This window comes from Vombatus ursinus, unplaced genomic scaffold, assembly GCF_900497805.2.
Source record: "Vombatus ursinus unplaced genomic scaffold, bare-nosed wombat genome assembly UNPS02014778.1, whole genome shotgun sequence".
Lineage (NCBI taxonomy): Eukaryota > Metazoa > Chordata > Mammalia > Diprotodontia > Vombatidae > Vombatus > Vombatus ursinus.
The window spans coordinates 52,340,516-52,367,133 of NW_020954556.1; the positions used below are offsets into that span (position 1 = coordinate 52,340,516).

The following is a 26,618-nucleotide window of genomic DNA, read 5'->3' on the forward strand; positions in this document are numbered from 1 at the left end:
ATCTATATTGAAACTAGTATTAGAACTCAAGGACCTCCAGACTCCTAGTCTTATTTATTATTAAAGCAGTCATTCCCTTAAAATGGGCATAACTACTTTAGATAAGAGACATAATCAAACTGTTATTCACATCCTGATAGACTAATTTTCATAGCATAGCTGAAAGATAACAGTTAAAACATGAGCTTTGTAGATAAATGCTTTAAAAATACTCACATGTGAAATGCAGTGCTCACACCACGACTTTTAATCATAAAAAAGGCCCTGCAATTTTCTACTTACAAAGTCCTGACGTATATCATTGAAGTCTTTTCCATATTTCTCCAAAGCCTCTTCAAACAGGCTAGCTTCAGAAGCAGACCATTCTTCCATTTCATCTCTACATAAAACAGGTCCTCCAAGTGGTACCAGAACACTAATTGCACTGCTCAAATCATAGCTGTGTCTGTATAATGTGTCCATAGCATGGAACTAAAGAGAATAAGAAAAAGAGACAAGAGAGGTCAGAAGATCAGAATTAATTATTAATAAATATCAAAAGTAACTAAGGTTCACAATGTTCACAATGACAAAGTAAATCAACAATAATGTATCCAGCGCAGAATTTTTGAGTTCAAAAATATTTATTTTTTTCCAGTTAAAACAATTTTAACATTCTTTTTTTTTTAAATTGTGAGTTCCACATTCTCTCCCTCCTCACTGAGAAGGCAAATTATATATATAGATTTAGATTATACATTTGCCATCATGTAAAACATATTTCCTTATCAGTCATGTTGTGAAAGAAAACAAAGACACCCTTTCCTCCCAAAAATCACAAAACAAGTAAAAAACAGTATGCTTTAATCTGCATCCAGATTCCTTCTCTGGAAGTGGATAGCATTTTTCTTCATCAGTCTTTTGGAATTACAGTACAACATTTTTAAAATCATGAATGTAAAGGTAACTTACAGGAAATGAAGAAGACTAATTATCCGTTTTCAGTAACATAAACTATTAAATGTTTATAATAAGCTGAATTAGTTATGTTACACAAACAAATGAATGTAGGATAGCCAATCACAATAGAGGCTAATCAACCCTATATGTAATCAAATTAATCTGTTCAATGGGGGAAATGCCCTTGTATGAAATACCATGTAACCCATCCATGTGCACTAATCCATTTCCTCTCAAAATGCTGGAAGGTAGGGGGAAGGCCGTGCATTCTCCCAATATCCAAGGGTAACAGTGAAGAACATAGGCTATCTGTTATCACGTGTCCTTCCCGTATGAGTGGCCCATCTTCTTTTTTCTCTCATATATGTCTCTTATTCCATTACCTTGGCTCTTCTTAATTCCTCGTTTCTAAATTATTGCGGCCTGCTCATGGCGATCATAAGCCTTTTCACTGTCCTCTGGGAATCACACATGATTCTTCAGAGGTTGTAGTATACCCTGACTCCCAGGCATGGAAAATAACACTCTACCATAGATCAGCGTTGGGGGGGGAGGGGTCATTCAAAATCAACATGCATAAGAAGCACGTAACATAGGTAGACTTAGATGGATTATAATCTGTACTTCTCTGCTGGAAGGAATATCCCATTCATGAATAATTGAGCATTCAAAATAAATAAGATTATGGCTCAGCAGAATAAATAAATCCTTGCCAACATAGGACATAGCTCAATTAACTTTTTTTTTTTAAATAGTCTGTCAAAGCCAAAATAAAAAAGCTCTCTTACAAATACCTTTTAAAAGTCTTTGTTTATTTGAAGTTTTCTCTTGTCGTTTCTTAAGTTGAGTTACGCACTGTACGGGCTCTGGGAAGAAAGCTCCACTAATACATTATTAGTGGAAACTTTCTGGAAAACTTGGAATTATATGGGGAAAAAAAAGCAACTAAACTGTTTATATGCTTTGGGCCCAGTGATTCTGGTGCTGATCATATGTACCAAGAAAGTCAAAGACAGAAGGAATGATTCCATATGCAACAAAATATTTATAGCAGCAGTTTTTGTGGTAGCAAAACACTAGTGAACAAGTGGATGCTCATTAATTAAGAAGTGGCTGAACTGATGTAATGAAATATTAGTATGTCCTAAAAAATTATGCATATGAGGAATTCAGAACTGTGTGGGGAAGAATTGTATAAATGGATGCTGAGTGAAGCAAAACCAGGAAAATATTAAATACAATGCCCCAAAAAAATTGTGAATAAGAATGATACTAAAAGGCAGCTGAGCACTAATTGAACAATCTCAGTTTCAAAAAACTGAAGATGACGTATTTATTTCTCAGTTCAATTTAGAGAAATGGGGACTTTAGTACATTCCTGGAATACAGTACATACATGTCTTCTAATTTTGCTAACTGGTTTCCTGTGTTACAATGGAGTGTGTGACTGGGGGAAGAGAGAAGTATTATGGAGAAATGACTGGCATAACTATAATAATAATAATAATAAAGACTATAATGAAATGTGAAAAGAAAAGTGTCATTTCTTTTTATTTTTGAAAGTTCCTTAACATTCAGGGATGGGGGAGGATATGGAGAAGCCAAGAAGAAAGATATGCCTATGTATGAGTGAATGAGTCAACAGAACAGCTGATTTTTACATATGTAGAGAAATATACATATAAAAATCAAGTACTAGGAAAAAATAAATTGTGATTTAGGACTGCTTATACTTTATGTTTTCTTCTCTTAAATTTCACCTAATTATAGGGACAGGAATATTTTTACTTAGTCTTGGAAGCTTGATGGTTAAATAAAATGTGTGAAATTCAAAGGTAAACATAGTTTCATTTACTCATAGGAAGTAACTGCATTAATGAAGGGTGTATTATGACCAACCCGTTCACTTTCCACACAAAATAATATAAAATGCTTCCAAGAGTTTGCTAATTATTTTGCCATGTGAAGAACAATGGTCAGTGTTTTTAACTTGGCTATTGATATCTACTCACCTGTGTGAAAATAAAAATTAGCTTGTATTCTTTAGGTAATAATGGTTTAATTTTTCAAGTAGGAATATTATTATTTTTCTGCCCAGAATCTACTGCCATAGTGATTTGAAATCTTCTCTTGTTCTTTTTAAACTCAAAGATTAGCTAAATCTTTGGCCAAACCTCACAAAATGTAGGTTTTAGAAATTACCAGGTGCATGTTATCACCTACATATTCTGATTTTGAGATGTCCATATATTCAAAATATGACAAGTGGTTTGTTTATAGCAATTATGTGTATAATGAAATGTGTTCTTTAACTGAAAAAAAGTTTAAAAAAAAACTAAAGTTTCTTAGAAAATAAAATTAACTGCCCCTTCTAGAAAAAAATTCATTTTCTCCCCCATTCTTTCCATAATTATTAGAGTAAATTGACAAGTATTTACTCCATGAAACACCTCAAAACTGATTCGCCTATTTTTACCAATGGAATTATGTTATTAAAGCCACAGTAAAATATTTTGGAATGTAGTCTGACTAAATGAGTGTTTTTAAAAAAACTATATAAGTTTAGGTTATAATTTATGAAAATCTGACATACCAACTTTTCTTTATATAATTATAAATTCCTACCAATCTTTATTTCCTTCAAAATGTTGGGGAAACTCATTGATTATAACTGAAAATTGAGGTGAAAGAAAAAATTGTGTGGTGGGTAGAGCCAAGATGGCGGAGTAAAAGCAGTGACTTGCTTGAGCTCTCCCCCAAACCCCTCCAAATACCTATAAAAAATGGCTCTAAACAAATTCTAAAGCAGCAGAACCCACAAAAAGACAGAGTGAAACAAATTTCCAGCCAAAGACAGCCTGGATGGTTGATTGCAAAGGTGTATCGCGGGCTGGGAGAGGAGCGCAGTTCAGCGTGGGCACACAGGCCACAGTGAACCTGGAACAGGCCTCAGAGGACTGAATCGCAGGCAGCTGTGGCAGTTTCCAGACTTCTTAACCCAGGAATGTCAAAGACAACTTAAAAGGTCAGTGGGAAAAATTTGTTTCTATGGTGGTAAGAGAGGAGCGTGGGGTCCCAGCCCCATTCCTTGGGGCGGCAGCTACTTTCTGAGCTTCTGGCCCACAGACTGAGGGGGAATCAATTGGCTGAGGGGGACTGCAGGGATCTCTTTGCTGATGCAGTATTCTCTTGCTTTGCCTATGCCTGGATATGGGTCACAGTTCTGGGTGGCAGTCCTGGGGCAAGGAGGAGCACTGGCATGGTGAAGCTAGTAGTGACTGTGAAGAAGAAACCCTCATCACAGTTCCAAGACAGAAAAGAGTGCTCATAGACCAGAGCACAGGCCAGGAAAGGAGTAAACACCTTTCCCTTGATCATAGCACCTTGGAAGAACTGAAAATTTACAGGTCCCTAGACGTATCTCAAAAACAGCTGCACAAAACCCCTGAAGCTTGGGACAGTACATTCTCCACACTGGAAACAGACTCCTACCTTAACAATGAGTTTATAACTCAAGTAATTGGCCGGGATCATGAGCAAGCAGCACAAAAAGAGTCAGATTATATTATCTTACTTTGATGACAAAGAAGATCAAAACATACAACCAAAGGAAGATAACGAAGCCAAAGCTCCTACATCCAAAGCCTCCCAGAAAAACATGAATTGGTCCTAGGCCACGGAAGAGCCCAAAAAGGATTCTGAGAAGCAAGTAAGAGAAGTAGAGGGAAACTGACAGTGATGCTAAAGGAGACCCAAAAAATACTGAAGAAAATAACACCTTAAAAAATAGCCTAACCTAAATGGCAAAAGAGTTACAAAAAGCCAATGAGGAGAAGAATGCCCTCAAAAGCAAAATTGGCCAAATGGAAAAGGAAGTCCAAAAGCTTACTGAAGAAAATACTTCCTTAAAAATTAGAATGGGGAAATTGGAAGAGAGGGACAATTTGAGAAATCAAAGCACGGTAACACTAATCAAAAGGAATGAAAAAATAGAAGAGAATGTGAAATATGTCATTGGAAAAACAACCAACAAAGAAAAATAAATCCAGGAGAGAGAACTTAAAAATTATTGGACTATCTGAAAGCCATGATCAAAAAACGAGCCTAGACATCATCTGTCAAGAAACGATAAGGGAAAACTGCCCTGATATTTTAGAACCAGAGGGCAAAATAGAAATTGAAAGAATCCACCAATCACCTCCTGAAAGAGATCCCCAAAGGAAACTCCTAGGAATGTTGTAGCCAAATTCCAGAATTCCCAGGTCAAGGAGAAGATATTGCTAGCAGCCAGAAGGAAACAGTTCAAGTACTGTGGACACACAATCAGGATAACACAAGATTTAGCAGCTTCTACATTAAGGGTCCGGAGGGCATGGAGTATGATATTCCGGAGGGCAAAGGAGTTAGGACTACAACCTAGAATCACCTACCCAGCAAAGCTGAGTATAATCCTTCACAGTAAAAAATGGTCATTCAGTGAAATAGGGGACTTTCAAGCATTCCTGTGGAAAAGAACAGAGCTGAATAGAACATTTGACCTTCAAAGACAAGACTCAAGTGAAACATGGAAGAGGTAAACAGGAAAGAGAAATCATAAGAGATTTATTAAGGTTGAACTGTTTACATTCCTGCAGGGAAAGATGATATTTGTAACGCATGAGTCCTTTGTCATTATTAGGGTAGTGGGAGGGGAAAAAATTATATGTACGTATAGATAGATAGGTAGAGGGCACAGGATGAGTTGAAGATGAAGGGGTGATGTCTGGAAAATAAAATTAAGAGATTAAAAAGGATTATATTGGGAGAAGGAGAAAGGGAGAAGTAGAATGAGGTAAAATATCTCACATAAAACAGACAAGAAGAGGCTTTTACAGTGGAGGGGAAATGGGGGAAGGTGACAGGGAATAAGTGAATCTTATTCTCATAGGATTTGGCTTAAGGAGGGAATGACATACACAATGGAGTATGGAAATCTATCCTACCGTACAGGAAAATAAGGGGGGAAGGGGAGAAGAGAGCAGGGAGTTGATAGAGGGGAGGGCAGATTGGGGGAGGGGATAATCAAAACCAAACACTTCTGAGGAGGGACAGGGTCAAAAGATAGACTAGAATAAATGGGGTGTAGGACAGGATGAAGGGAAATATACTTAGTTTTTTACAACAGGACTACTATGGAAGTGTTTTGCATGACTACACATCTATAACCTGTACTGAGATGCTTGCCTTTTCAATGAGGGTGGGTCGGGAGGGAGGAAGGGAGAAAATTTGTAACCCGAAGTTTTAAAAACACATGTTAAAAATAAAAAAAATCAAATTAAAATTAAAAAAAAAAGAAAGAGAAAATTGTGTATCCTCCAAACCAGATATCACAAAAGTAGTGAGTATGACACAAGAAGAATTTCAGTGGGGAAGACCAGTAACATACAAGACAACACTGAAAACAAATGGGCAATACTGAGCTCAATGTGTTCTATAAATAATAATGTTGACTAGATAGTTTTTAAACATTTTCTTTATTTAAAATTTTTTAAAATTTAATCGTCAGTTCTGAATTTTCTTCATCCCATCTCCTTCTCATCAACACACTGGGAAAGGCAGGAAAAATAAAAACCATTACATTACATTAATGTGGAACTCAACATTAGCCATGCCCAAAAAAACAAAACAAAAAAGGTATCTTAATGCAAGTAATAAATTCAGTCTCTTATGTATTACATGTAGAAAGTGGCTGAATGTGTTTTGTGAAAAGACTGTAGTTATAGAAGGGCATATCTTATTTTTTTTTAAAAAAAAGAAAAGATTATAGCAGTTATTCTGAATAACATCTGAGGTCTTCTGTAGATTGTAAGCTCCATGTGAGTAAAGAGTGTGATATGGAAGCAAATGAAACCAAGGTGAATTTTGGCTGTTTTGGAAGAGGCACAGCATGTAGACCTGGGGAAGCTAAACAACTTCCAAAGTAGGGCAAGCAGGGTTTAGTCTCCACAGCATGATACATCAGAACTGATTAATGGAATTGGGGAAGTCAGTGAAAAATTTTAAATTCTAGGAACCAGAATTTAGGAAGGACATTGTAATCTAGAGGGCAACCAGAATGGCAAAGGGTCCCGAAACATAAAAGGATCAATTAAAGAATTAGGGGTGTTTATCTTGAAAAAGAGAAGATTCAGCAGGGACATTATAGCTATCTTCAAGTATTTGAAGGTCTGTCACATGGAGAAGGGATTAGACTTATTCTGTTTGCCTCCAGGAAGCAAAACAAGGAGCAAGTGTAGAAACTGCAGAAAGAAAAATTTAGGCTTCCTAATAAGTGGAACTGTTCAAAAGTGGAATGGGTTGCCTTGGGATCAATCTATTAACATTTATTAAGTGCCTACTATGTGCCAGACACAGTGCTAAACAACAGAGATTCAAAATGGAAGCAAAGGACAGTCCGTGCCATCAAGGAGCTTACAATCTAATGGGAGAGATAAGATGTCAACAAATATATACAAAACAAGCTATACACAGGATAAATAGGAAATGAATAAAAGAAAACAGTACTAGAATTAAGAAGGAGTCAGTGAAGGCCAGAACAGAAGAGGGAGAGTATTCCAGGTATGGAGGATGGCCATAGAGAATGTCTGGAGCTGAGAGATGGAGTGTCTTTTTGTGAAAAAGCCAGATAGTCCATGTCACTGGATGGAAGAGAATGTGTTGGGGTACAGGATGTAAGAAGACCTTGCGACATAGTGGGTTCCATTTCAAGTTCTTTCAGCAGAGGCTAGATGACCACCTGTCAAATGTGTTTATAGTGACGATTCCTTTTAGGTAAGAATTGCACTAAATGGCCCTGAAGTCTCTTTTGACTTTGAAGTTTTGTGATTCTATGAATGGCAAAGATAACAAAAAGTTTTTGAAACAACATTGGTGACAATATGAAGGTTAAATGTACAAATGTACAAAACAATCAAAATGAATGTTGCAAAATTACAAAGAACAAGGATGGCTCCCAGGAACAGATATGAGAAGACATCCCTACCCTACTTCTTTGCAGCAGTAAGAAGTAGATGGATACATACATTTTTAGATTTTTTTTTGAAGTATTATTTAGCTTAGCTAATTTTTTGGTCTTTTCTTCCTCTTTTTTGTTTGTTAAAAGAAACGTCATTTGTGATATGGGATAGTTCTCTGGGACGATGAGGAGAAGGGACACAGGGGGAAATTCTAGTAATAAAACAATATATCAATAAAATTTATTTTTAAAAATTATTGGGCAGAATGATAAATGTTGAAGGGAATGTGGAAAACTAGAGAAACTAAAGCATTACTGGGAGAATTGTGAACTGATACAACCATTCTGGAGAGCAATTTAGAACAATCCCCAAAGGGCTATAAAACTGGGCATACTCTTTGACCCAGAAATACCACTACCAGGTCTGTAATCCAAGGACATCAAAGCAAAAGGAAAAGATCCTATACGTACAAAAATATTTATAGCAGTTCTTTTTGTGATAGCAAAGAATTGGAAATTGAAGGGATACCTATCAATTGGGGTATGGCTGAACAAGACTGTGATGGAATACTATTATGTTATAAGAAATGACAAGCATGATGCTTTCAGAAAAATGTGAGAAGACTTCTGTGAACTGATGTAAAATGAAATGAGCAGAACCAAGAGAATATTGTACACAGTAATAGCAATATTGTATGATAATCAACCATGAATGACAGCTATTGTCAGCAATACAACAATCCAAAACAATTTCAAAGGACTTATGATGAAAAATGCTATCCACTCCCAGAGAAAAGAACTGATAGTGTCTGAATACAAATAGAAATATATTTTATTTTTTGCTTACTTTATTATTCTTGGGTTTTTTGGTCTGCATTTTCTTTTGCAACATGATTAACATGGAAATGTTTTGCATGACTGTATGTAATCTATATCCAATTGCTTGCCTTCTAAAGGCAGAGGTTGGGAAGAAGGGAAAGAATTTGGAACTCAAACTTTTAAAAAATGAATGTTAAAATTTTTTGTTTACATGTAATTAAATTTAATGAAAATTTTTTTTTAAGTTACTGAGTACAGCAGGGCTATGAGAAAGTACTACCTACCACCCCTACTTCTTTGAAGTGCTGAGTGACTCTGAGGTGTGGAATACTGCATACAATGCCAGACTTTTATTAATATGTTGGTGAGTTTTGCACAACCCTACATCTTTGTATTCTTTGTTATAAGGGATGGAGTTTTGGAGGGAGAAGGACAGAGGATGCCCTCGGAGAGTTAGATCACATAAAAACAAAAGACAGAAAAGCATGGAAAGACTTGCATGAAATGATAAAGAGTGAAATGAGCAGATCCAAGAGAACATTGCTTATAGTAACAGCAATATTCTTTTAAGAATGACTTTGAGCGACTAAGTTATTTAGACTATCAAAAATACACAAATTAAAAATAAAGTGCATATAAAGAAAGATGCTATCTGCATCCAGAGAAAGAACTGATAAATAGAACTATATAATGACTAATGTGGAAATATGTTTAATGTGATAATACATACATAATCTATATCAGATTGCTTGTCATCTTGGGGAGGGAGAGGGAGAAAAAATTTGGAACTCAAAATCTTATAGAAGTGAATGCTGATGGAGCACCAGGCCTTGAGGTCAGGAGAACCAGAGTTCAAATCCAACCTCAGACATCTGACGCTTACTAGCTGTCTAACCCTGGACAAGTCATTTAACTCTGATTGCCTCATAAAAAAGAAAATTGAAAAAAAAAGTGAATGCTGAAAACTATCTTCACATGTAATTGGAAAAAAATAAAGTAATAATTTTACATACATATACCTATTTCTGTCTAACAGTAGTCATCTCTAGGGTGGCGAGGGGAAGGAGAGAAGAAAAAAAAAGACATGACAATTTTGCTGTATATTTGGAGGGAATAGCAAGTTGTACATGGTAGATTTGCAGTTTCATGTGCAATCTTTTTTATTGTAATGTGTTATGGAAAGGCTTGTTTTGTTCCATGAATTAAAAATAAAATAAATTTTAAAAATCCAAAAGATATCAATAAAATTTACTTAAAATAAACAAAAACAATGTTGGTTGAAATATGAAGATCAAAGAAGAGATTTGGTCTCTTTATAGATGAATGAGAAAATGATAATGAATGATAGAGAAGGCTGAATATTCAATTCTAATTTTGCCTCAGGTATTTAGCATCAATGATATCAATCTTCAACAAAGAGAACAGGAAAACAAATGATTAAGACAGAATTGAAATCAAAGATCTAATTCATCTTCCATTATCTGTCAAACTGATATTCCCAAAACACAGATATAATCTTTCCACTTTCCTATTCAAAATCTTCAATAGCTTTTAGGATAAAATGCAAAATCCTCAGCATGACATTTAAGTACCTCTACAAATGACTCCCACCTACCTTTCGTGCCTTGTTTCACATTATTCCCTTTCATGAACTCTACATTATAGTCAAATTGGCCTACACCACAGACAATAATGCCATCAACTGCTTCTCTGCTCACATGCAGATGGTTCCTCATGTCTGGATTGTAGGATCTTCTCCACTTCATCTCTTAAAATACTTAGCTTCCTTCAAGATATAGTTCAGATACCACCTTCTACATGAGACCTCTCCTGGTGTTCAGCTGGTAACACTGGCTCTACTGGAATTACTCTGTATGTAACCTACCAAGTTTTATCTTCTAGTAAAAAAAAAAAAGTTCCTTGAGGGTAAAGACTTTTTCTTTTGTTTTGTTTTCCTTCCTTTCTGCCTCCACTGTGACTTGCACATAGAGTAACTTAAGAAATGTTTGAACTGAATTGTTGAATTGAAAGACAGGTGATAAAATGGTAAGAGAAAAAATTGTGGTCTTCAAAGATTTAAAACCACATGTGATTGCTTTTGGTGATTTGGGGAAAACTGTGGCAAATGGAAGATGTGCTTCAGGAATGAAGATAAACAAATATCCCCATTTTTTAAACAGTAAAGATGGTAAAATCTTCAGACCATAGCTTAGTATATTTAACTTTGATTCCTAGAAATTTTTTCTAATAATTGAGAGCGTTTACAAGGGGAAAAAGTAATTACTTCTTCCAGGATGGGTTCATTAAAGGAAAAAAAAAAGCTGATGTCACTTCATTTCTCAGGATCTTCCTTTCCACATCTACAAAAAGAGGAGAATGGATTATGTGAACTTTGAGAACCATTCTAGCTCTAAAGCTATGGCAATATGATCCAATTTTGGCTCTAGAAAACAAAGAATGACATTACTCTCCCATCTTCAGTAGAGGGTTATAGGTATGAACTGATGCATAATGCTTTTAAACAGCAGTCTCTTTCTCGGTTTGGTTTAAATTTTTTTTTTCTGTTAGAAAAGCAGGTATATTAATAAATGACTACTTTTTAAAAAAATCAGTAAAACTACAAATTTTACACTTTGAAACGTAATACTTTTTTAAAAAAATAGATCATTCTAAATTAACAACTTTTGTTGTCAAGGCAATGCCATAGACAAAGTATACCTGAATTTTAGAAAAGTATTTGAAAAAATCTCATTATCTTTGTGGACAATATGGAAAAATATGGGACAGAATAGTTAGGTGGACTCAGAAATGACAATAACCAAACATCAAAAGCAGTGATTAACGTTATCAACATGAAACTGGAGAGAGCTGTACAATAGTCCAGTGGTCTGCAATGTAAGGAGTACAAAGTTAACCCCTAAAAGGTGTGTGGCACATAATCAAACAATCAGAGAGTGAGAAGACAGGACATATCCTTTCTTCCCTCCAATAATCAATTCTGGGGCTTATCTCCAATACAACCAACATAACTACCCTTCATTCAAATTGTCCTTGAACAGTCTCTCTCACTCTACTCCTCCCAACACTTTGAAAGAGAATACCTTCCTCACTTCTAAGCTAGACATTAGCCCTCAAAGCAATTATGACCTTCCCACAACCTAGATACCTACAGTAAAAATTCCAGTCATCAGGATACCAAACTGTTAGAGAGTATGCTCTAACCTCTGGAAAGACTATTCCAGTAGTCTACATTTAGTAGACTACTACCTGTGAGTAGAAGTATCTGTTGTAAGAGCAAAAACAGCTGTGGTACCATTAATTTAAAAAAATAATTATATTCCATCTTTATCTCCTCATTTTTGTGGTTGTTCATTCAATTGTACCTGACTCTTCGTGACCCCATGGACCCATAGTACACCAGGACCTTCTATCCTCCACTACCTCTCAAAGTTTGCTCAAACTCATTGCATTCATCTCCTTTCTAAAATTCTATTTTTCTATGTTTTATAATAGACAGTAGTACAGGCATATATAATTTATAAAGAAACACATACCAGAGGTTCTATGATGAAAAATTTTTTTGCTAATGGTGTGTGTAATCAAACAGATTAGAGAATATCACAGCCACTAAAAAGATTAAAGACCTCTAGCCTAGTTAACTACAGAAAGTCTCATTAACAGTCACCTCGTAGCTATGAGGTGATAAATTAAAAGCAAAGAAAAATACAGAATGGCCCTCAGTCCTGTGTCATCCACTTCTGCTCTTGTAATGACAATTTCAGAGTGATAGAAAAAAGGAGGGTGTTATAAATCATACAATTTTTAGACCATCTGTAAACTTTAATTTGATTCTATACTCTAAATATGAAGTCCTTTTCCAAAAGATAACAGGAATGGTCATATTCTTAGGAGAGTTGAAGTATATATATCTTCACATTCTTGCTACAAATGAAAAAAGGAAAAGAAAGAAAGAAGAAAGTTGATGCTAAATGGAAGGATGGTTCAAAGTTTTTCCTTAGCAAAGGCAAAGAGTAGAAACAAGAATACAAGTAAAATACTGGTATTAATAAATAAATCTTTGTATTTAGGAAGATGTTTGAGGTAATTAAAGAAACAATGCAACATCCAAAAGCCTGTTTTCCTGCTGTTTTCAATTCTGGATGCAACTTACCCTCCATTTGAAGTGTCGTGTGTGTGTGTGTGTGTGTGTGTGTGTGTGTGTGAGTGAGAGAGAGAGAGAGAGAGAGAGAGAGAGAGAGAGAGAGAGAGCGCGATTATATACACACTGGGATATATAACAGTGAGAGATACACACATACAGAATGAAAGAGAAGGGTGGGTATGAGTTAGGCCACAAAACAGTACAAACGAGGAATTACAAAGAAAATATGGAATGAAGTAGTAGATAATCACAGCATCAGACAACTGATGGACACTGTATTTCAGAGATATCCTTCAGAAGTCAGGAGCAAGGAAGGATCCAGCACATTGAGTGCTGATACAAGACAATATGCAAGAATAATACAGGATGAACAAGCAAGCATAGGCTGCATTCTGCATCTCAAGGAGGAAGATCTTCACTGATGAAATCACAGATCTGTTTAAGAGGACAACGCCGAATTTACTGTGACGCAGAAATTACTCAAGATATAGAAAGTATTTTACAATTAGCAACAGCTCTGAAAAAGAATTGGAAGTAATTGATTCAGTTGAGCTATTCTCAGCTGACATAACACTTCCCAGTCCATGAATGAGTATTTCACATTCTTCTAGATAATGGTAGATAAATGTTCTTTCCAAATTAGATCCTAGACTTTTAATCTAAAAAGGCTGTAATCAATGAAATGAATTATAGTGATTATAATTGGAAATAAGATGAATGATAAAAAAAATTGTTTCTTTAAATGAAATGTCTTAAAAATCCTAGTGAGTATACTTTGTATATCAACAACTCTTTCAAAAAAGTTTTTATCTCTGTGGTTTTACAGCATAGTTGTTTCCAGGTATGCCCCCTGAACTGAACAGACTATAGCAAAGGAAAGTAATCAAGCAAAAATGCCTGAAAGATTGATTACACATAAAAATATACTAAACATTCAACAGCACTTATACTAGAAAAAGGGAGATATGTTTTGCCAAATGATTTTGGGAATCAAGAATGGTTATTAAAATTATTCTTTCTTAATTAATAGTATTATCAAAAAATTAAAGCCAGTTGCTTTTTAATTGCTTCATTTGCATTATTGTAGTTATGGATATTATACTACATATTCTGCTTACTTTGATCTATATCACACTTTTTCCCATTATTTCTGATTTTGTCATATTCATTGTTTCTTTTGGTGCAAAAGCATTTCATCATATTTCATGTCACAGTTTTTTCAGTCTTTCTGTAATCAACAGGCATCTGCTTTGTTTTCAGTTTATAGTTACTATCAAAAATGTGACTGAATTATTTTAGTATATACAAGGCCCTTTGTTCTGTCTTTGACCTAGCCATAGTATTACAGGGACAAAGGGTATGAACAGTTCAATGAAGGTCCTGTATTTGTTTAGACCTAATACATATTAGGCATTTTTTGTTTAACCTGACTTTAAACTACCTTAAATAAATCCAGAAGACAAAATCTAAGGGAAGAGAAAGAAATCCTTAGCAGCTCATGACATTACCATTTATAAGCAAAATATTAAAAACGCAGAGCTTCCTCTACTACCTTGTCGCAGTATATTTTTTTTTTAGAAACATAGATACTAATTGTTAATCTCACTGAAATTTAAATCTCAGCAACCACAACAAAATCAATACAATATGCTACCTCTGCTAAACAATTGTGAAAGTATTGTCATATTTCATGGATTCTACAACAGATGGAGCTGACAAATGGAAGCATTTTAGGAGAAAGATTGACAGGGAAGACTTGGCCATGCATTTCTCGCTTTCTGTTCTGCAAAAATACACAGTTTTCTTCTGCCATCTGTTTTCTCAGTTAAAATTCCATCACTAATAATATATTTTTTAAAATGTTACTAGCTGCCAGAAAATGTGGGCTCGAAACATCATTTCTATTGAAAAGAGAATCAGTATACGTGAACAAAATTACTGAAACATGATGCCAGTCTATTTTTATTCAACATGGAGAGTCAATTTAGACCATCATGCTCAAAGCTCATACTGTGATAAAGCCAAAAGCTTTTCTGTATGTTGTTTGGCAAACGCTCACAATCCATAAAATAACCCTCACAATCAAATCATCAAATATATCTGCTTACGGTATTACTTACCTGAGTCAGAACACAATAGATTCCCAGTCATTTTCTTTAAGGCTCTAAAGCAAGGGTTTTTCACTTCTTTTATACATCTACAATCCCTGTTACTGGGAAGGCTGAAGTTAGCTGATCTCTTCACCTCAGAAGTTAAGCTATAGTATGCTGATCTGATTAGGTGTCTGTACTAAATCTGGCACTAACATGGTGAACTTAGGAGAGTAGATGGTTCACCAAGTTGCCTAAAGAGAGGCAAAGCTGCTGAGGTTGGAAATGGAGCATATTAAAGCTTCCAGGAAAATTTGCTGATTTGAAACCATGACTTTTAACCTGGGCAAGATAGGGAGAACCAGTTTCAAAAACAAGCAAACAATAGTATCTTTTTTGCATGTATTGTAGACCCCTTTGGTAGTCTGGTAACATTTAAAAACTCCAAACAAAATTTAGTTTAAAGGAATAAAGTAAAATACATATGATTACAAAGGAAATAAATGATACTGAGATACAAATGGTTTTTTGGTGTGTTTCTGTTGTTGTTGTTTTGCCCACCAGGTTCACAGACTCCCTGAAATCTATCCATTGACTCCAGTGACCTCCTGGGTCCATAGACCTTAGGTTAAAAAAACCCATCTCTACCCTAATAATAAGGAAAATGCAAATCAAAACAACCTTGAGGTTTAACCTTATATCCAGTAAATTGGCAAAAAGATGACAAAAGATAGGAATAGTCAATGTTGGAGGGGCTGTGGGAAGACAGGCACAAAAATGCATATTGATAGCAAATAAATGCAACCATTATGGAGAGTAATTTGGAACTGTGCAAATCAAATTACTAAAATGTTAATACCCTTTAAGTCAGAGATTCCATAATATGCATATACTCCCAAGAGGTAACTGATAAGAAAATTCCCAAGTACACTAAAATACTTACAGCAACATTTTTTTCTGGTAGCAAAAAATTAGAAACAAAGTAGATACCCATGGATTGGGGAGTGACTAAATAAAATTAGGTACATAAATGCAATAGAATATTGCTATAAATACATATATATATAAGAGAATAGAACATATTAAAAAAAACAAATGTGAATAGAGAAACATGAAAAGACTTATATGAAGTGACATAGAGTGAAGTAAGCACAGCTAACAATATACAACTTGACTACAACCATGAAAATGGAAAAAACAATCAAAAGTGAAAGCTGTAAAATTATGTTGAATAAGGATAATTCCAAAGAAGAAATATTAGAAGATATACTAATCTCACTCCTTTGCAGAGATGGGAGATGCATAGGTTTGGAATGATATTTACATTTTCAGACTTTTTTTAATGCATTGATAAGTTTTGTTGATTTTTGTCTCTGGTTTTTCCTAATCTTTAAAAATTAATATTTGTCATACAGTTATGGATTTTGAGGGAGAGAATTGGAAAGACACTGGGAAAAATTTTTGTGCTGTAAAAAACAAAATATTTTAGATTTTATTTTTGAAAAGAGAAAAAGGGCCTTTCTTTTAAAGGTACTGACACATATCTCCAAAATTATTTATACCATCTAAAAATGTTTTCCATGTTTTTCTGTACTGCTGGGGTTTCCAAATTTCATACTGAGTTGTCCTCCCTTCTTTAAAAAAAAAAATAACCCTGCCATAGTCCCAACATTTTCATTAAAAAATTGACAGAAATAATTTAGTTGAATTAAAAAAAAACTAAGCCTAAGATACACAATAAAAAATTGGATCAATATTTTTGATAAAATAATTTGTATGTTTAAAATATCTTATTAATGTAACCATAATTATATGAGTGGACTTGTTTTTTGATATAAAATTTCTCAAATATATGTCATTGATTACTATTACTCTTCATCCTTTATCAACTACTAGTCAAGATCAATATTTTGTCAGAAAACTCCCTTTCGTGGAAATAAGATGTTATAATTAGCAATAAAATCCATATCACTTTGCTAGACAAAGAAAGCTTATTCACTTATTCACCTGTAGTTAAAACATATTAAGATACTCAAGTTCAAATGCCTATTTCAAAGTACTATCACAAAAATGTCTTTTAACCATTTTGCTCACATAGAGTCTGAACAAATATATCCTATCTATTTATCCATAACAAATGGGTTCTATATTCATTCATATTTTGAAATGTATAGATCTTTAACATGAGAGTTGTGATTAATAAGGTCTTTTCATCCATTTCATTGTAGAGCAGGAATTTAAATTGGAAAATACATCCAAAACATTATTATGTCAAATTATTCTTCATAGCTCTAACTTGTCATAAATGTAATCACTTCATAGTTTTGGATCAGAAAATGAATCCAAGGACTTTGCATTGATTTGTTCACAGTACTGATTTGTTTAAAAGAAATCACAAAATATGAAAATCTCAAGAGAAATTTGTTATGAGATGAATTTTCTTTGTCTTTATCATAAAATAAAAGGTCAAATTTTGTTATTTCAGAGTCCTTTGTCCCTGTGAAGTTACAATGTACCACAGTAAGCTCTTGTACCCATTCCATTACATAATTTTGCAAATAACTGATTTAATAGACTATTTTTTATAAAGTCAATTGTTTTTGTAACTATTTGAAAAAATTAGCATTTATACAGTGCTTTTAAGGTTTGCAAAGCACTTTACACATATTCTTTAATTTTATCCTCACAACAATGCTGGGAGGCACATGCTATTATTATTATTTCCACTTTATAGATGAAAAAATTGAGGCAGATAGAGATTAAGTGACTTTCCCAGGTAACAAAGCAAGTACATATCTGAGGTTGGATCTGAACTCAGGACTTATTAATTATGGGTCCAGTTCTGTATCAGCTGCACAACCTAGCATCTCCTTCGTATTTCATGATAGAAAGTATTTGTATATACAATAGACAGGGTATGCAACTTGCCACGAAGACAAACTTTTCAAGCTAATGTTTACAGAACTGTTTCATTTGTACTTTGAGTTGTGTTTCTTCAGAGTGTATATCAACAGTTACAAGCAGTTAAAAAATACCATTTTCCTTTCAAGTATTTTTATGCATAACAATTCTGTAAGCAACATTATAAAATGAAAGCAATCCTTTTGATGTCATAGATATGCTTTTCAAAAAGTTTGCTTTCACTTATTAAAAGATATAACTTTCTCTACTAAAAAAGCATTTCTTGACAATGAATTCTTAATGTACACTTTCAAGACATCACTTCAAATTCTTCTCAAGAGCTTAGAATGACAGGATGAAAAAAAGCCCAGTTCTCACAATGACTCCAGGAAGGATTTTTTAGAAAGAAAGAGAGAAAGAAAGAGAAAGAGAGAAAGAAAGAAAGAAAGCAAGAAAGAGAAAGAGAGAAAGAGAAAGAAAGAGAGAGAAAGAAAAAGAGAAAGAGAGTGAGAGAAAGAAAGAAAGAAAGAAAGAAAGAAAGAGCCCTTGACCTAAAAATGATCAAGAAATCCAAAGACCAAACAAATAAGGGAGGAAGGAGCTGAAACTTACTAACTCACATAATCTGAATTAGGGAAAAGAAGTCTATATAAACATTAAGGAAGGGTTGGGGGTGGGGGTGGGGGCTACATACAAGCCTCACTTTCATCAGAACAGGACAAAGGAGGGGGGATTAGGAGGGTGGTCTTGGTGGTAGTAGTTCCTCCTTCATTCTATAAGAGGGCAGATGACATCAAGGGAGTGAGTTGTCTTGACTTGCAAGTGAACTGGATTTAAGTGAGACAGAGATGCACAAAGTCATCAGCCTCACTCTACCTCCAGAGTCATCTGGAGTCCAGTGGCAGGACAAAAGTCAAGATGACTGGTGATACAATGAGTGACCTTGGCCTTTTTAAATTAAGATCTTTCCCAGGTCTCATTTTGCCTGAGGCCACATCCATTCAGTGACTAAGAGCTAGGTGACAGTTAAGACAAAAGAAGGCCTAATTTACCATCACAAAAATATCAATCTGGAAGGGACAATCCTCAGAGTTTCTGGCCAGAACCTAGGACAAAGTAAGCATCAGCTGGAATAGGAGGATGGCAGCCAATAGAAAGGAAAAGACACACATGTTAATACAGAAATACATTAAACTATCAGGAAGAGGCAGAGAGGTGGAAATGGGGATTAAGAGGAAGGAAGTACTCAGAGAGGGATTAGTCAAAAGCAAACCAAAATCTATCTTCAGAGAATGGCACAGGAAGACAGAAATAAAATGAAAGAAATTACAAATAAGTACCTGTAATGGGACTAGGCAAGGGAAGAGGAGTAGGTGAACAAAGCAGACTGCTTCAAATACTAACCACTAGGGTTGAACATATTCCCTATGTCAACATCCTCCCTTTGATAAAGAAGAAGCGGAGGTGGAAGAGAAGAGATAGAAAAGTACAAAACAATAGAATAAAAGGAAATGTAACAAGTCAAGTCAATAAACATTTATTAAGTAGCACCTATGTGCCAGGCTCTGTGCTAAGCACTGCAGATGGGAAGAAAAGCAAGAGACACTCCCTGCTCTCCAGGAGCTCACAGTCTAAAGACACAATTAGCAGTCATTACTTTTACCAGTGATGGGATGAATGCACCCAGAAAATGTAGGAGGATAGCAAAATGGATTAGAAAGCAGAATCCAACACTATACTATTTACAACAAACAGCTGAAACACATAAATTTGTATAGATTTCAAATAATTACTGAACAAAATCAATTATGTTTCAGGTAAACTTTTTTGAAAAGCAGTTGTAACAGTCATATTGATAGGGTTGGGATCTGGACCCCAGAAAGGAAAAACCCTGGACTTTCCCACATGGCCAAATCTCTGGCTTTCCCGAGGCCATAATCACATCAACTGGCCTTTCATCATGGCTACACCCAATCTCCCCTCCATTGTTTTACCTCCCTATGGCACCAGTCATTTCCCACCCTTAATCCTAGTTAGGCTCTATTCTCCCTTGGCCATGAGGTCCGGGTCACAGGAGTTCTGTTCACCCCAGTTTACTAGCCACTCCCATCCAGATCTCCTTAGGCCCTTCCTCCCGCCACCCCAAACTACTTGGCCACTCCTAGATCCCTCCCACAGTCTTTCTGTATATAAGGTCCATCTTGTCTCCATTAAGATGCTTAGATTCTTATAATCTAGCCACTGCTTACCCATGTTCAGACTCCTTAAGAGTCTGCCCAATATGATGGATGTTCTAATAAACCTTGTCTTTGGCTGAAAGCAGCTTGGGTCGAATTCTTTTGGGGAGGACCTGTGTGTTGTGATTGTGGGGTCCCAGCACCCCTGAACCCCTAAACCGCATCAATATCTCAGACAGGGAAATAAAAATAAAGCTGAATTTTAAAAGATAAGTACAAAAATTATAAATAGTGGGGGATCTCAATGAATCTCCAAACTAGACAAGTCTAACCAAAAGATAAAAAAAGAAAGGACAGGAATAAAATTTTGGAAAAGTTAGATAGATCTCTCATTATTATTGGTTAAGATCATACATATTTCTCAGATATTCCCAGCATCTTTAAACAGAAATTAAGTATGTGCTGGGTAACAAAGATGCCACAAACAAGTAGGGAAAAATAGAAATACCAAATACACCTTTTATGCACCAAAATGCAACAAAAAATATTCAAAGAGGGTCTCCAAATAACTGAAAAAAACTGTAGACTAAATAATTTAATACTAGAGAATTTCTATGTCAAAGAATAGATCATAAAAAAATAGAAAATATCACTAAAGAAAATGACAAGACAAACACAACCAAAACCTTTTCTTTCTTTTTCTGGGGGGAGTAAGGGGAAAGGGCAGGGAGGCAATCAGGTTAAGTGGCTTGCCCAGAGTGGCTTCTAAGTGTCTGAGGCTGGATTTGAATTCAGCTCTTCATGACTCCAGGGCCTATGCTCTATCCACTGCACCACCTACCTACCCCAACAAAACTTCTTCAAATCAGTCCTAAGTGGAAAATTTATATCTATCAACATTTCAGTCAACAAAAGAACAGAACAACAAACTGGGCATGCAACAACAGCAACAAAACTAGGAGAATCAACAAATTAAAAAACCCTAGCTAGGAGATATTAACAAAATTTTAAAAATTATTAAATTGATATATAAAATCAGAAGCTGTTTTAGAGGGAAAAAATAAAATTCATAAGCCAATTAATATTTCAACTAAAAAACAAAAAAGGTAAATCAAATTATCAATATTAAAAAAGGGGGGACATTAGAACAAATTAAGAAATAAAGTCAGCTAGAAACAATATGGGTCAACTATACTCCAACAAAACTGATGAATTCAAATAAAGGAATATGTACAAAAATATGAAATGCCCAGGTTAATAGAATTTATTTTTAAAATCACTTTTATTTTCAGTTTCAAATTCCCTCCCTTTCATATCCCCCCCCCATGCACAATACATATTGAGAAAGCAAGAAAAACAAAACCCTCTAGAAACATGTACATTCAAACAAAACAAATTCCCACACTGGTTATGTTAAAAAACAAAAAAGCCTCAATCTACACTCTATCACCTCTCTAACAAGAGGTAGGTAGCATGTTTCATCATGAATCTTCTGGAATTGTGTTTAGTTAGTATGTAGATCAGAGATCCTAAATCTTTCAAAGTTGTTTGTCTTTACAATACTGTTGTTGTATAAATTGTTCTCTAGGCAGAACAAAGAATTTAAATAAGCCAGTCTCAGAATATGAATAACCAAACCATAAAAGAATTGGGGGGGGGGAGAAGAACCTCCAGACCACAATGATTTACAAATGAATGCTATTAAATATTCAAAGAACAATTCATTCTAATACTACATAAATAGGGAAAGGGATCCTACCAAATTCTTTTTAAGGTTAAAAATAAATTGTCATTCTTCAACTGGTAAATGGTCAAAGTAAATGGACAAGCTAGAGACAGAAAGGTGGTACAGTGGATACAGCATAGGGCTTGGAACCAGGAAGACTCATCTTCATGAGTTCAAATCCAGCCTCAGATACTTATTAGCTGTGGGGAAACTGAGCAAGTCACTTAGTTTGCCTCAGTTTCCTCATCAGTCCAGTATTTTTGCCAAGAAAACAGAGTCATGAAGAGGCAGACAGGATTGAACAACAAAAATATGACTAAGCAGTTCACAAAGGAAAAAATCCAAGCAATTAACAGCTACATGAAAAGATGCTCAAAATCACTAATAGAGATATGCAAACGAGAACTCTGCCTTATACTTATAACACTGACAAAGATGACAAAAAAGGAAAATGACAATTGCTAGAGAAGGGGCTGTGGGAGAACAGAAAACAGGAATGAACTGTTAGTGGAGTTGTGGAATACAATTTGGAACCACAGCCACAATGTCTTTAAACTCTACATATCCCCTGACTTAGAATTACCATTACCAGAATACCTCAAAGAGATCGCTGGAAAAGGAAAGAGACCCATGTGTACAAAAATATCTTTAGCAGTGAGTAAAACTGTGACGTAAACTGTAATATAAAATGGGGCAGCTAGGTGGCGCAGTGGAGAGTGCTGAGCCCGGAGTCAGGAAGACTCATTTTCCACAAACTGGCCTCATATACTTAATAGCTGTGTGACCCAGGGTTAGTCAACTTAATTCCGTTTGCCTCAGTTTCCTCATCTGTAAAAATGAACTGGTATCTTTGCCAAGAAAACTTCAAATAGGGTCACAAGGAGTTGGACATGACTGCAAAACAAACGAACAAAACAAAAATGGGAAATGGGGGGATGCCCATTAACTGGGCAAAATCTGACCCATTAGTGTGATGGGATACTATAGTGGTATAAGAAATGATGAAAATGAAGGTTTCAGAAAAAAAGAACTGATGTAGAATAAAGTGAGCAGAGCTAGAAGAACACTTTGCATAACAACACTGTAAAGACAAAGGGAGATAAATAAGCATCTCCTAAGACAAACGCTGTACAAATAAGGCAGTTGTGCACCAAGTGTTTTACAAATATCATCCGAATTTGTTCTTCATAACAACCCTGGGGCTATTATCCCAATTTTACAGTTGAGGAATCAAACAGAGCTGTTAAGTGACTGGCTCAAGGTCACAGACAGCTAGTCGGTGTCTGAGGTGGATTTGAATTCAGGTGGGCTCTACCCACGGCATCACCTGAGAACTCTGATCAATGCAATCACCAAAAACTCCAGAGGATGAAAGAGGACCCACACTACTCACCAGGTGGCAGAGTGGTGATAGACTAACAGTACAGAATATGCATATTAGGACAGAAAATAATGATAATGAAAATAACAAAAATCCAGCACTTTAAGGTTTGCAAAGTGATTTACACATTATAGCAAATGGGTGCTATAGCAAATGGGTGCATTTGTTTTGCTTGATTACGCTTACAATGTTGGTATTGTTTGTTTGTTTGTTTTTTAATCTGGAGGGGTAGGCACTGGAAGGAGAAGGGAGCCACCAACAGTTACAAGAAAAGAAAAGAAAAAAATGGTCATTGAAGAATTTTGTAAAAATACACGGAAGAGATTTGAAGTTCAGAAGCCAATACAGACTAGCAGGGCAGCTTTAAAAGTTAAATACAAAATCATTTTTATATTATAAAAAAGCAAGCTCCACATAATCAATTTTAATATTCTCATAGGTAATCCTCTCTTTCATTTCTATTTTATTTTGCATATGGAAATGCTCTTTTTTATTTTCATTAAATTCAGGATAAAAAAAATGTAGGGGTAGTGGAGTGGCACACATCTGTAATTCTCACTACTAGAGGAGACTAGCGATAGCAGATACCTTGATTTTGAAATTCTGTGCTATAGGAGCTCTAAAACTGATTAATTTAGTGAGCCTCTGGACCTGGAAGACCACCAGGTTGCTTAGGGAAGGGCTTCTGTACTTCTGATCAGTAATGAGATCAGGACTATCAGTTGTGGCTATTCTCACAACCTAGGCAAGGGAGCCTCAAAAAATTAAAATATACACAAAGGTATTTCAATTTTTTAGGTTTCCTGTTTTTTGCAGTTAAAACTCATACAAAGCACCTGCAGTGGACTTTTCTCTCTGTCAGTAATACCTGTGAATCCCAATGCAAATATAACAAACTGTACTTTTAATACTGGGACTTTTTAGTTTCTGTTTCTATATTATTCCCAGTATTTAAACTGTATTTTCTTTACTTACGCAAGTTTTAACTGCTCCAGTGGATTTTCCCCTTCAAATCAGAAATAGTTTTTTCTATCATGACAAATATTATTTTACTTTATAAGGAATATAGACAATAAAAATTTTAAACTTAGTGGCAGCAAGGTGATAAAGTAGATGGAAAGCTGGATCTGGAAACAGTATATATTAAAATCAAATTCCCTCACTCAGTGCATGATCCTGGGCAAACAGACATTAAGTGATCTTATCACTTAATGTCTGCTTGCCCCAGGCGCCTCATTTGTAAATTGGGTATAAAATAGCACCTACTTCACAGAATTATTATGAGGAACAAATAGATAACATGTGAAGCCCTTTACAAACCTTAAAATGCTATATACATACCAGCTATTATTAGTGAAAATTTTTCAAAAGGTTATCTAGAAATACAAGTTATTTTAATTTTTTTAAAAAAAGATACAGTTCTTTTTGGGGGGAAACCAGCTTATTATATCATACTTATTAAAATGAATGACACTAAGAAGTATTAAAAATATTATGTTACTTTTACCTTCCATAAAAGGATCACTCAATTTTGCATTTATACACAATGATCAAATACAGCATGCAATTTGATGGCACAGTTCCCTTGTACCATGAACCTACACAGATGGATTCTTATATTGAGAGCTGACATACACTAACTCAAATTTGACCTCACTTGAACATACTTTGTGTAAAAACATTAAGTTCCTTGAGGGTAATATCTATATTTGCCTTTTTTTTTTTTAAATTCCTAGTGCTTAGGTTAGTGCCTGGCATGTAATAAGCGCATAATGAAAGCCTACTGATTGATTAATACGTAATAACTGATGGGCTGCATCCACCATCAAGGCAATTTTGCCACACTCATCTCACTCATAAAGTTTAATTTGAACTTTGTTTTCACTGAAAAAAAAGTATGTATTTATTTGACAAATGTAACTCAAAAATATCCAATAATTTGACCATTGTTTTGCAATCTCCCCACTCCCAATCCCAGAGAAGGTTGTACCCCATAGCTTGGAAAGCTCCCTTGCACTGGATTACAGAATGGATGATCACTTAAAAAGCAGAGATGGACAGCAAGCGAAGGGGAAAAAAGGAGGCAGAGCCCAATGAAAGAGGCAGAAACCAGTAACAACTGATAAACAGTCACTACAACTCAGTACCATGTAGATAATCCTCTCTTATTCTCGAAGGGGCTAAGACAATCTAACAGCATTATAGTACTGAAAGCCTTTTCTAAACATAGGTCCCAACCAAAATTCAAACAATCCACAAACCTTCATCTCATATCTGGACATTGCATCAGGTAATTACCTTCATATCTCCCAAATTAAATTCACCCTAGAAATAGAAGCCAGAATAGTAAATCTTTCTTTAAAACTGTCTTTATCACATTGCTCTCCTGCTAAAAACTTAAAGTGATTCCCTTGGTTTCCACTACACCCAATCTAAACTGCTACAGGAAAATCTGAAGAAAATTAAGGTATCCTTTTATTAAAAGTCCTAGATAGAAACATGCAAAAATTCATTTGGAAGATTAGTCTTATACTTTTTACAAGCTATTTTATCTTTTTTAATTTAAATTTTATGTTGAGATCATGCAAAAGGCAATAAGTAAAAGGAAAAGTATTATTGATTTTCTTTAATAAGGGCAGGTCACATTTCCTGTTTTAAAATTGCAATAATATTCTGTAGACTCTCATTCCAAACAAGCTGTAGGTTAATATATGGATTTTCCTCATAAAGTTAACATAAACTCTCCAATGAAATACTACTCTACTGCATCATAATGCTATGAAGGTCAGGGAAAAGCCAAGATGGTGGAATAAAAGCAGAGACTTGCCTGAGCTCTCCCCCAAATCTCTTCAAATAATGCTATGAAGGTGAAATGCTCTGCCTGTGGACTAGAGCTCTTCTGGGATCTACCAAGCTAGAAAGACTGTGAGTATGGCCTCAGGGCATGAGCAAATGTCTGTGATCAGAGCCAACCTGCTTAACAAAACTGAGACAGGCCCATCAACAGGCTGGTTTTCAGGGTTATGAATTCTTCTTATATAGCAACTCATGAAAAGCATTTCCTAAAACATAGAGGAGCTGCAAGCTATGATCAATGGAGGCAGTTTTTTTCCTTTTCTTCAGTTGTTTTTCCACCTTGTCCAACTCTATAACCCCATTTGGGGTCTTCTTGGCAAAGATACCAGAATGGTTTGCCATTTCCTTCTCCAGCTCATTTTACAGATGGGGAAACTGAGGCAAATAGGGTTAAGTGACTTGCTTCACTTGTTGAAGTGGAAACCAAGGGAATCACTTTAAATTTTTGGCAGGGGAGCAATGTGATAAAGACAGTTTTAAAGAAAGATTTACTATTCTACCTTCTATATCTAGGGTGGATTTAAAATTTGGGAGATATGAAGGTGATATGAACCTGATGCAGTATCCAGATAT

The 26,618-nt window shown here is 35.2% G+C and overlaps 1 protein-coding gene across 2 annotated transcripts in view; it reads right to left on the reverse strand.

Moving 5' to 3' along the window:
• MTA3 (metastasis associated 1 family member 3) overlaps positions 1 to 26,618 on the reverse strand; it is a 206,790-nt gene that overhangs the window by 52,105 nt on the left and 128,067 nt on the right. For both annotated transcript variants that reach the window (XM_027865082.1, XM_027865081.1), the window contains exon 9: positions 283 to 471. In XM_027865082.1, coding sequence (XP_027720883.1) covers positions 283 to 471 — 189 coding nt within the window. The remainder of the gene's footprint in view (positions 1 to 282; positions 472 to 26,618) is intronic.